General features: G+C 34.1%; 1 protein-coding gene across 2 annotated transcripts in view; it reads right to left on the bottom strand.

Moving 5' to 3' along the window:
- The window catches only part of LOC130239691 (rab11 family-interacting protein 2), a 33,387-nt gene extending 20,941 nt beyond the window's left edge, over positions 1–12,446 (bottom strand). For both annotated transcript variants that reach the window (XM_056470990.1, XM_056470991.1), the window contains exons 1-2: positions 12,275–12,446; positions 8,787–9,394 (exon numbers count right to left, since the gene is read on the bottom strand). In XM_056470990.1, coding sequence (XP_056326965.1) covers positions 8,787–9,139 — 353 coding nt within the window. In that variant the 5' untranslated portion in view covers positions 9,140–9,394; positions 12,275–12,446. The remainder of the gene's footprint in view (positions 1–8,786; positions 9,395–12,274) is intronic.
- Positions 12,447–12,977: the final 531 nt, after the last annotated feature.

The raw sequence follows: 12,977 nt of genomic DNA, 5'->3' as shown, positions 1-12,977 counted from the left end.
AAGAAGAAATACATTTTAGGTGAAGTGACGAGCAAATACGTTTTTCAATAATAAGGGAATCATTAATTCAATTCAAGTAGCCCTATTATAACATAAAATATAGTATTTCTGACCATTTTCTTTATTTCATGGATTTGAGTTAGGAATTACAGTATTGCAATACTACTTGGTATCAGGATACTTCAGCTGGTATAGTATTGTAAAATGAATTAATGGTATCGCGACAACCCTAGCATAGGTCACAGTATATAATAAAATAATGCTTCACCTATTTTAATAGACTTATTTTTATTAAAAAAATTTTACATTTAAATGATTTAAATTAAATTATATTGTTATCATATGTTATTATCCATATGTCAAAATGACAACGTGTTGGGAACTATGACGAAATCTAAATCACTATATTTTATTGGCTTATTCTATTTAGAGGCAATTTTACTCTCAAGAGCACAAAAATTATACAAATTTACAATAAAAAATGCTGGTAGCAAAATTTATATTTAACTTATAAACAAATTATTTATTTCAACTTTTTAAAATGTTCTCAAATAAAAATGATAAAAATAATAATGATAATATTCATAATAATAACAAACAATAATGTTGTCCTATTATTAAGCATATGATTTAGATTTTAAGTGTGATAATCCTTCAAAATATAATATACATTATGACATTTCATTCACAATTTCTTCAAAATAGACCATTATTACTTTTGGAATAATAACAATTTTTATTATATATTCATAATTTTTTATGTACATATTAATTTCATATAAATTCTTTATATGCATTTTAATGAAATAAAAACATTAAGCATTTATCATCTCTTTAAATTCTGTCAATTTTCCATTTAATGCAAACTCTACATAACTCTGTATCTATAACATAAAAAAAATCAATTAGTTACGTCAATCTATCTTTCTATGCATCCATCAACCCTTTTTTTTGATAACTTGAGTAAAACGATCTTGAAAAAGTTTGCAAAATCAAAGAGTACTTCAATTCAGAGCACAGTTGCTCTGGTTCAACTTGGGGTGTGGTGTGGCGAGCACGCCTGGCCTCTTAGGTGTTATTAAAAACAGCCAGGCAAGCACCAGTAATTTGCAGATGTTCCAGTGTACTTTCACAGCTTGATAAAAAACAAACAGAAGAAAACCGCACACTCTTTCAATTCCCCTTTTCTGCGAAACCCCCCTAGTGGGAAGACTCTCTTTCAGGCTTTGCTCTGTATGTATAATTCATACAAAAACGACATGGGGGCAATGTGTTTGTCTGGCCAGAAACCCAATTTCACTTCACACAAATCCACAGCATAGTCCATTTAGTCCATTTGAAAGCATTCCCCCTTCCTGAGAACGCATATTATAGTAGGGATAAACATAATTCCCTGGTAACTGCAAAGGTTTGGGCCACATAAAGAATGTGAAGTAATACGCCTCCATCTAGGCCATTCCCCGGCTCCTGTTTATTTAACCTCTTGCTCTTTTTTTTCTGCTGGAAGTAATGTGATTGATGCTGTAACGGTGTGAAAAGGAGGTGGCATTTGCACAAATCTGCCCTTTGTTCATTGATGCTCATACCGGTATTTGGAGATTATAAAATGGACAATATTTCAGCACAGCCGCATGAATCTCTGGAGTGGCTGAATATTGATGCTCCTGCGCAGAGCAGGATCATTCATTTAGAAATGATCACCACAAACTGTTAAGGTATAGGTACAGTACTTGACAGAGACTTAAACCTCAACAGAGAGCCAGGATCTTCAATGAGCGGATGCCATATTTCATCTTGCACAGTCCAAAAATTAAATAAAATGAAATGAAATGGTGTATCCGATCTTTTTAAGACCTTTGCTGCTAACTAATGCCTATAAATGTATAATAATAATAATAATAATTAAAAAAAATTGTTAACACAAAATTTCCAACAAGAAGATAATGTGGAGTGCTAAATAATAATGTGTACACAAAGCCCTAATGTGAGATTTGATTAGAATTTAAAACTATACCAAATAAACTTACTTACTTTTACTCCCAGGGCCATTTATATCGAAGTTGATATTTAGCCGCAGCATGTTAGGGTTTCATAACATCTAATTTTTACTAGTGAATGGACCAGGACATTCACTTCGGACAATTTTAGCTTACGCAATTCACCTATAGCGCATGGACTTGTCTTTGGACTTGTGGGGGAAACTGGAGCACCCTGAAGAAACCCACGTGATTATGGGGAGAACATGCAAACTCCACACAAAAATGCCAACTGATCCAGCCAGGGCTTAAACCAGCGAATGCAAAAAAATATTATATTGCATTTGTGGACAGTATACACAATATAAGGTATTCTAAACGTAAAAACAAAACATCTACAATAGTCTAGTAATCAGGGGTGTGACTTCACAAGACAAGACACGGGATTGGCTTTACGAGAACGAGACAAGATTTTTACACAATTTTTAACAAATCTTCAGTGATGAAATGTATGAATGGAATTATTATTGACCTGAAAAAAGTGATCACAAATTGCAAAACTATTTAGGTGCTTTTTAAAATAAACTTGTAATAAATGTTATTTTATTTCTATTTTAATGAATTCTACACAAAAATAACATGCAAAAAAATTAAAATTATGTAAATGGAAAATAGTCTTTTATTTTTAATTTTAAATGTTAGCAAAATATTTGCTAATATATGAATGGAAAATAGATTTTTTATTCAACTGAAAAAAAAGCAAAACAATTTAGGTTTACTGACTGGCTTCTCTCCTGTACAGTTTCACATGAGAAATTTAACTCCTTTCCACGAATTGAATTAAAAAAAATGTAATTTGAAGTAAGGACTGATAAGAGAGAGTTGTTTTAATGTAATTTGATAATTAAAAAAAACAAAAAAAAAACATAACGGACAGCACAAACGTGTCTCCAGCAGTGTGTGTGTGGGTGTGTGTGTGTGTGTGTGCGTGTGAGTGCTTTGAGATGCGGTTCTTTACTTTCTCAGTAGGTGCAGAAAATAGTGTCAAACAGCTGTGTGTGTATTGCTTAAAAATGCGGCAAAAAGTCACAATGTTAATAGTTTGATTCAGGTGTTTACATGTCTGTACTCTGTACTTCAGTAATGTGACTAAAATGGGAACACTCCACATCTTAATTCCATTTGTGTTCACGACGATTATGACTTTAAGCATATCTGAAGTGCTATGTCAATCCATGGACTCGAGCCATAATGTGTGTGACTGCAGTTGTAGCCTCTGTTGGATGTGGTAGCTGCTGAAAAAAAAAAAAAAAGCGGTTGCGACAGCCTGGGTTGCCAGGTGTGTCCAAAGCACCTGATTTGCGCTTCAAATCCAATCCTGCCTCTAATCTTCAATGCTAATTTCACCCTCATGCTCCATCATAACACCACAACTCACGAGACAACTTTTCACCGATTTAATCTGTGTAAAGTCTAAATACACTTGTAGGGTTTCATTTCTTTTAGTATTTTGTAGAATTTGTTTTGACGTATTGTAGAATTTTAATACTGGCAGCACAGCTCTAAAAATGCTTAAAAACGACATTCTTAGAAATAAAGGACATAAAAGAACTGCTTTAGCTTCTTTAAAGAACCTTTTAGTGAACAGTTCTTAAAAGAAATGGATCATTTGAATGTGAAAACCCTTTCCTCTTTAAATATGGTCACAGAACTATTCATGCTAAAAAACAACGCTTGTTTTTAAAAGTGCATTCCAATAAAACCGGATTCATTTAAAAAAAAAGAAAGAAAAACATCTCCTGAGCCTTTTCTTGAGCTCATCCCTGATTATAAAGACACTGTGTACACATAAGAATCAGCCATGCAGAAATGCAGCTCGACACTTCCGACCGAAATGCAGTTCCTCCATGCAAACACTACTGTAAACACTGCTTCAGTATCGGTACACGGTTCCCTCTGGGGTCTTCACAGGCTGCCATCTTGCTGAGTGCTCTTCTTCCATCATGGCACAGCTAGTGAATGGTGATTATGTTTCTTTCCAAGACCATCCACACACTGGGGAGCTTGTAGATCCGAGGCAAGAGGGTTTACCTGGTCTCAGGCCCAGTGAGGGAGCTCTGATCTGGGCATGTGGAGAGCCAGCCAGACCCTGTTCTTCACATGGGAGTCAAGGCCAAGATAAATCTTCCACTGCCTGGAACCACAATACTCCCACTCTGCGAGGGCCGCTGGGAACCAGCGTACAATCAACAAACACAGGTGTGCGATAATTAGGGCCTGTCGACTCCAATGTCGAAACGGACTCTTGTACCCTTGCGTCAGTTGCAGGAAACCCTTGCATGAACAGAGTCAACTGGGATTGCTAACCCTGAGAGTCCTTACAGAGGATGCAAGAAGCATGGTGCAGTGATTTGTGTCATGAGTGTCAACAGCAAAGTCAGCAATCGCATACAGTACAGCGCATAACTTCCCCTCAAGGGTGTGAAATCACAGGAATACTGCCCAAATAATACCGTGCATTGATTGTGAAACATTGACAATGATGAGGAAATGAGAGGTGTAAGGATGCATTGATTTTAGAGTAGAGATGTCATAAAAATGCATCTTTACATTTTTGTTTCTCAAGGTTGTTTTATCATAGCATTAAAAACATCTAGGTGTTTGTTATACAAAATAATTTATCATGTTATTATTCAGTCTCTCTTGAAAACATTCTATTTAAATGGCTGTTACATTTGCTGGAAACACAAGGGATTTGAAAAAATTGCTGTGATACGTTCTTAAAGAGCCATGTGTTTTTTGGGTGAGGCAGAAAAAAACGGAAAGAGCGCAACCACAATAACTTCAGTAGTGTTCAGTAGTAACTATTTTTTTTTTTACACAAGAACAATTTTTCACTTATTGCATAGGATGCTGCATCTAATTCAACTGCCAATGATAAACATTTGCTTTAGGTAACAACACCACCAAATACTAAATAAAAACTTGAATACACTGATATTTTAATAAAAGTTATTTTGGTTTCTCCACAATGTTATTGCGCATTAAACTAGTACATAGGAACATAGGAACTATCTATTGATTTATACAAAAAAAAAAAAACATTAATAAAATACAAAAATTAATTAATAATATAATAGACCAAGACTGACATGCAATGCATTGAACACCTGAAATGTCTTTTCAGCAATTTATAAAAATACTGCATAGGAACAATCTATTGATTTATACAAATATAAACCATTAATAATAATAATAATGTAATAATTAATTAATCATATATCAATAATATAATAAACTTGCACTAAATGTGCTTGTGAATTTTATTTATTTATTTTTATTTTTTTGATGTTCTCTCACAGATGGAAAGAGAACAGAATATTTGTACCCAAGTTTAATACAATTACACTGCTAAAATAATACAAGTTTTAGTAAATAATACTAATATTTTACAAATTACTCTTTTAAAAAACTACTCTGAGTACTAGTTAATTACTTTTGAAAAAAAATCTGATTTTCATTATGGCCCGTTTTAAGTATAAAATTATTCAAATGGTTTAATTGCTTAAATCACAAGGCTACATATAGGAATTTGCACTAACAACATATAGTCAATTTTTCTTTTCATGACAATTAATCTTTTTTTATAGCACTGGCAAAACTACCACATACTTTTAAGGCCACAGAGACACTTTTTGTCCATTTTTAAACAATACTTTCAAGCTTTGAAATGTTTAATTAAAGTATATGATGAAAAGATTTAAATTTGGGGTTTTATTACTGAAATAATTTTACAAAAAAGACAAGAAAACGGTCAGTAAAAAAATAACAAAACAAATGACTTCCTTTCACTTGAGGTGTTTGAAATATGACAACACTACATTTATCGAAGCAGTGTTTTAATATTGTTTATTTTGATAAATGTAACGGATTGCTTTGACCTGTAATGCCTGCACAATAGTGATGCTTTAAGACAGATCAGGATACAGCTATTATGTATAAATCACATAAATACCTGATCCAGAAACATTTCTAGCATAATTTTTTTGTCGTGAAGATATAAAAAAGTTCCACCTTTGCTAAAAGTTCTGGTGGGCTAAGTTTCACTTCACCAAAAAAGTCCGTTAGCATTGTCACTGGTCATGCATCGATGTAATTCTTAAAGAGCCCATATTATGGGTTTTTGAAAATGCCCTTCCATGTAGTGTGTAACATAGCTACTCTCGCCCCCCAAACCACCCCACCACCACCCAACCGCCCCGTCCCCTTCCTCCCGCCCCCTGAGTGTCCACGCCCCACCGGTTCAGAACCACTGCTCTAAGACAGAAAAACCTTCGGCTATAGCTTTAAATCTATTTAATGCAAAAACGCACAAAAAACATATATATATATATATATATATATATAAAAATCAAAATCAAAATTGTGATTGCGCTTGTGCACATACGCATTTAGTGTAACACCACTTTTACTTTCATGATTTTACTTGAACATATCAAACAAAGGAAACTCACACAAGGATTTTTTTCTGCTCACAATACTTGTATTATAGGCTCATTCACTACATTCATGCTTCCTTACATAGTTAATGCTTTTGTTTTATTCCATTATGATGAGCACTGCCCTTTCTACTTCAACCAGCCATTCTAGTTTCTGTCCTAATACTCTAATAAAACACTGCTAGTCTGTACATGCCCCTAAAAAAAAGAGAAGAAAATATTAAGACTAATGAAACGCCCTACTGTATATACATAGGTTTTGACAGCCTACTGTACATCACATCTGACAAAAAAAGGAAGTCAGTTACATGGATTAAAAAACCCCAACAGTTAGTCATCAGGCCCTGACAAACGATGAGGAAAATATAATAGCATGCATGATAATCATCATCCTCACTAGACCAGTTCATCCACCATGGGACTGTGACTCAAACTGAAGTTAAATGGAGCTTTTATCTTACACAAGAATAAAAGCAACCTGCATAAGATGGTTATAGTAATGCACAGCAATAGCATGCTCATAGGAACTTAAAACTGAGTGTCAAAAACAAAGACTAGAGATTACGTCAGAGGACTAGGTAAAACACATTCTCTGAATGTAAAAAAAAAAAACTGCATCACTAAGTGTTACAAGAGCTAAAAATAGCAAAGTCACTTCAAGTCCATTTATTCTGCTATTCCTGGAGTATTATTGACTGACCTGGCTTCAATATGCTGACACGCATTACTTACTAAGGTCTCTGTAGATGTCAGAGTGAAACTTTGAGGTCTGTTCTCATGAAGGTAATCAGCAAGAACTACCATAAGAGATACAGATAATCCAAAGATATCAGTTAAAGTAAGACCTGTGATTTCACAAGAATCTTGTAAATTGTGTAGATAATAGATAGTAATAACTGGTATCATAGGGCTGGCCGATTAATCATAATGAAACTGCATATGCAATCGAGCAACGATGCGATTGTCATGTACATCTAAGCGGCAACCTCCCGCTCTCCCTCGTGAAGCAAATACGGAAGTAACTGAAACTGCAATTCATCAAATGGCGCTATTCCTGGCTCCACAATACAGCAGATTTCTATTGAGCCTAATGTTAAAATGGCCAAATTTACAGCAGAAAAAAGGGTGTTTACAGCTTGCTCAAAAGGATGATTTTGGTGTATATAGCTAATATTGCCCTTCATGACAACTATAAGGTGGGTGAATTTCTTTAGAACTCATCCGTTTCGTTTATATTTAGTTTTATTAAGTCTGCATAATTATGGGCGGGGCCACTTAAGTGACAGCTAGGTCTCGCTGGTCACTGTCACTTCAACCTCAGCTGATTCCAGCTGATTAGCTGCTGAACTTGGCATATACATCGTATTTTGTTTTGTTTTATGTAGCTTTACACAGTTGTAATTGCATTTTGGAATTATTTCTTACAATTATCAGATGATATGGCATGCTGTGTGCACTTAATTGTGCTTACAAACCATTTATGTGGCCTCCATTTCCCAAGTGAGCGAAATTATATACTTCTATACCATCTCTATAAATGTATTTGTTTTATTTAAGATGATTTATCATTTATTTGATAAATTTATACAGTCTACGTGTACATCTTGTCCATGGTTGTGTGATCAGTACTAAATCTAAAAAACTCACAGTCCCTGGAAATCCACATAGCACTGCACTATAAATAGAAAACTTAACTGTTTTGATTCAGTCTAATACTGATTTTAGTCTTTGATTCTGTCTTATAAATCACACGACTACGGAATCGTCTCACAGAAGAATTTATTTCAAACCCTCGACAGTTATCGCAGTTATATAGTAGGTTTGAAGTAAAAACATGTTAATAAATGTGGTATTTTCAGTATTTACTACACAAAAGCAGGAGTCATTTTCACAGAATGATTATAATGATGTCAATGTCATTATCATCCACTTAAATTGATTTCAACTCTGAAAGTTATTATACGTTGTCAGTGTTCTACAGCTCTGTATTAAATGCTGCTCCATCTACAAGCATGTGCTGGATGTGTAAATTTAAATTAGCATGAAAATCACCTTCGATTAATCAGCCTGCCCTATGATACCATAAAAAGATTTGCAGGTTGGGATAGCAGCATTCAATTCTAGCAATACCATTTCAGGTCACTTACTTCACTGTTCTACTAAAAACCAACACAGACGTTGAGTATCATATTCCTCTTTTAAGCTACACTTCTGCTTATTTGAAGGTGTGTTACAGTTGGGTGATTCTACAAGACTTTTGTCTGTAGACCCTTAAAGGAAATAAATTATAATGAAAAATTAGACTACTTACTCAGTTTTTCGTCGCTCCTTGTTGTCGAATATCTCATTTAAGTTAATGAGTTTTTGGCCCAGAAATTTGTCCAGTCCCACCAACGACCGGTGCATTACTGTGAGGCACAGCTCATAAACCTCTGGATTGCTCTCCATTAGCAGCCCTGGAAGCTCAAATGAAGCCTCTTCCCTCCACGCTGGGTTGAGGGTCTTCTCTGCCACCGATGTGGAGTACTTCTCTTTACCCAGCTGGATGATTGTGTAGGCATCATTGGTGCCATTCTTGCCCTTTGGTTGCAGGTCTGTGGCTTGAAGAACAGTGGCTTGGACATGAGTCGGAAACCACTTTTGCGACTGTTCACCCAATGACATGATGAATTCAAGTGTAAAACTATGGATTTTGGTGTGAAGTGATAAAGAGTAGAACTTTAGTTTGGCATTGGCATTTTTTTCTGTAGCTTCCAATTAACAAGAAATGAGCGACCGAGAGGTAATACAAACTGAAAGTTGTTCAATGGCATGTGAAGAGCATATTTAGCATTACAGTCACATCTATTACTGGAGTAGGTAATAATTTTGTGTCACTCCGCAAACACTCCACATTCACCCCGCTTCAACTTAGGTCACCTACAACCAAAGACAAAAGACAGAAAATAGTGTGAAAAAAATAATATTACATTAGATTTATACTTTTTAACATATTGTTAATTCATAAAAAATATAAATATTACTTTATATTATTACAACTATGTTGTAATATTAGAATTGGATTTATGTTTAGGAAACCATTTAATATGTGGAGATTGCCTTAAGATAAAACATAGAAAAAGAGAGACAAAAAACACCTAAATAAAATCAACAGACAATAAATAAAAGAACAAAGGGTGCATTTAGGGCTGGTCCGATAAAAAAATATTATATCGAATCATGATAAAATGCATCAATAACAATGATAAGCTCTGGACTTTTTTTACTCTATCAGTGCTTCCCACGCATTGACTTTACTTGGGCGGGCCGCCCAGGTATATTAACGGCCACCCAAGTAGGCTATTAGAGACACATTTTTTTTTACTATTATTATCATCCTTTTACACTTTTTTTGTATCCACCCCATATAACCAAACATCCGCGATTGATTTACTAGTAGAAAATCTTCTCTCGTTTACCCGTTTCGTTCTGTGTGTGAGAGACCTGTCAACACTCGCTGACAGTCTCACTTGCTTTGCAGACCCACAGAGACATGCTTTTTGGGACTAGAAAAAGATCCCAGAAAAAGATCGCCCGGCCCAGGTTTCTAAACCTCCTAAAATGTCCAGGATTCAGCTTTTGCTTTCGTCTCCTAAAGCTTGTATGGGTTTTTGCATTACTCTTTTATTAAAGACTACTTTCCGCTTGCTTCACAGCTGATATCGCGCACAGTCGTGACTCGAGAGGCCGAGAGTAAAAATAAATGACAGACTAATTAATCTAAACGATGCAGAAAAACTTTTCTAAATGCTCAGAGAGGACAAAACGACTAGTCTAAACTGGCTGCAAAATATATATGTATTAGTGGATAATCACCGCATTTGCCTTATTTAAATAATACTCATTTTAATCTTGTAATTATGATATGTTTTAAGAGATATTGTCTGTTTTTATTCCTTTTTCTGTCATTTATTGATTATTTTATTAATTTGATGATGTTAATATATTACACAGGCTATTTTATATACACATCTATATTGCTTTGGCATTCAAGTTTGCTTTGAACTTAAAAGAGAGAGAAGCAGATTTTACCTGTCAGTGGGTGCACACGGCTCCTGAATAGCATAAAAGTAAGAGAAATAGTGGATTTCTTTTTTGCATTTCAACAGTCTTTTTTTTACTTTAACCAACTGAAAAGAAGCAGTGTAAAACAGTGTCATAATAAAATAAAATTATTAAAAATTAAATTATGTTTTGTTTGTCGCATATAGTTAACTATTATTGTGATGTGGGTAAATGGTGTGTTTTAACCCGGCTACCATATCAAACCTATGGGAAGCACTGTCTATATTGACCTAAGAGCCAATCACACAGCAGAACTGTGCAACAATAGGCCTGGGCCAATAAACGATATCATATTTAATCGTGATAAAATGCATGTCGATAACGAGGATAAGCTCTGGACGTTTTTACTCGATATTGATCAATGCAAAGAGCCGATCACACAGCAGACATATGCAACAACAGGAATCACATCACCCAGTATTGTTTAGCGAGCTCGATTCACTCCCGCCAGCAGTATTAGCTGTTTAACTATTGCTTATTTTAATGATGAATATTTTTACAATTTTAATTAAAACATTTATTTAAATTCTGTAAATGTTTATTTTTAGAAAATGCAATAAGTATTTTTGTTTGTGTACTGTATATATGCTGTCAATGACAGTTCGTCAGAATATTATATTTTACATTGTATATCATAAGTATATTATAGAAAATTGGAATCTCCAAAAACAAATCAAAGTAATGCGTCAACTGTTTTTGTTAATAAACAATACTTTAATATGTTATTTAATGAAGCGTCTAATCTTTGTGGCTTTAGTCATTGTTGGGGTACTCTTTTAAAGCTGGAACCATTAACAACTTCCATCGAAATATTAAAATTAGTCAATATGAAAAAGAATTATTGAGATTGCATTATTGCAATATTGTCCAGCCCTATGCAACAACGAGAATCTAAAGTGTGTTCATATTAGAGATGTATCGAATTTTCGGTGGCTGAAAATGTGTTATGCCATTTAATGGAACCTCCAGTTTTTGTGACTTCAGTCATTGTTGGGGTACTCTTTTAAATCTGAAGGCATTAACAACTTATATCGATATATATATTGTTATCTTTAATATGGAAAATCCTCTGATGATAAGTAAATACATAAAACACAACAATAACACAAGGAAAAAGCAGAGTACATCCAACAAACAATTGAGACATAATATACAACACACATACATAAATCTAAGACTATACAGCAATCAATAATTCAAATAAAATGTATTTCTCCACATTGTGCACATGAAGTTATTGTGAAAATCAAATAGACTTAAATTATGTCGCCACTCATATATACATACACAGAAGTATATACTAGTAAAACATATACACAATTTCAGACAAATAACGCTAAATGTGTGACAGCCATCTATAAACAACTATTAGTAGTGTAGCTTTGTAGTGTAAATTGTACAGGGTCTATAATATGACATTTAAAGAACTGGCAAATTATAAGAGATACATGATTTATTTACTTTTATACTAAGGATTTTTTTTACCACCACCACCACCACCACCACCACCACCACCACATCATCATCATCATCATCATCATCATCATCATCTTCTTCATGGTCCCAACCATGCGATCTCCTCTTATTTAAATGATCGTATATGACAGAAAAGCACCGGTGATGCTCGGCTAGCTGCATTACCCAGTATCAGTGGTGCTGTCAAACACTCATTCAGCACAATGCTCTGATATTTACCTGTGAAGCATCTTTCTCGAGCACAGCGAGCGACCCCACAGCACGTGTGAAGAGCGCTACAGCGAAACCCTTTCAGTTCTCCACATCTGCGGTGAATGTAAATTAATAACTTACTCTAGTCGACACTAATTCATCTTAAACAAATGTGTGGTATTCCACATCAGCCCTGCTCTCGACTTCCTGCTTCCTCATTTCCGCCGATGCGGTCACGGGTCGAAGTGCAGACTCCTCCTCTGTTGCCGTGGATTTGATAAGCGCTGTTCCCGGGATTCCGGTGACTAGGCTGAGAAGCAGTTTGAGCAGAACGCTTTGCTTTTGTTTTCAACCCGGTCAAGAGTTAGAAAAAGGACAAATGTTGTAATAATTTTTATAATAGGTAAAAATAAATATCTGCATTACCAGTCAAACGTTTGGGAAACTTGGAAATATTAAAATGGTCCTATGTATATATATAATTAACGCGTGTTGGCTTTAATATATATATATATATATATATATATATATATATATATATATATATATATATATATATATATATATATATATATATATATATATATATATATATATAAATATATATATATATATATATATATATATATATATATATATATATATATATATATATATATATATATATATATATATATATATATTAAGGACCATTTATATATTTATATATTTACATATATATTTAATGATT

Source organism: Danio aesculapii, chromosome 13 (assembly GCF_903798145.1).
Source record: "Danio aesculapii chromosome 13, fDanAes4.1, whole genome shotgun sequence".
Taxonomy (NCBI): Eukaryota; Metazoa; Chordata; class Actinopteri; order Cypriniformes; family Danionidae; genus Danio; species Danio aesculapii.
Note: the sequence above shows the minus strand (reverse complement) of the source record. Positions and strands in the feature narration are given on the sequence as shown.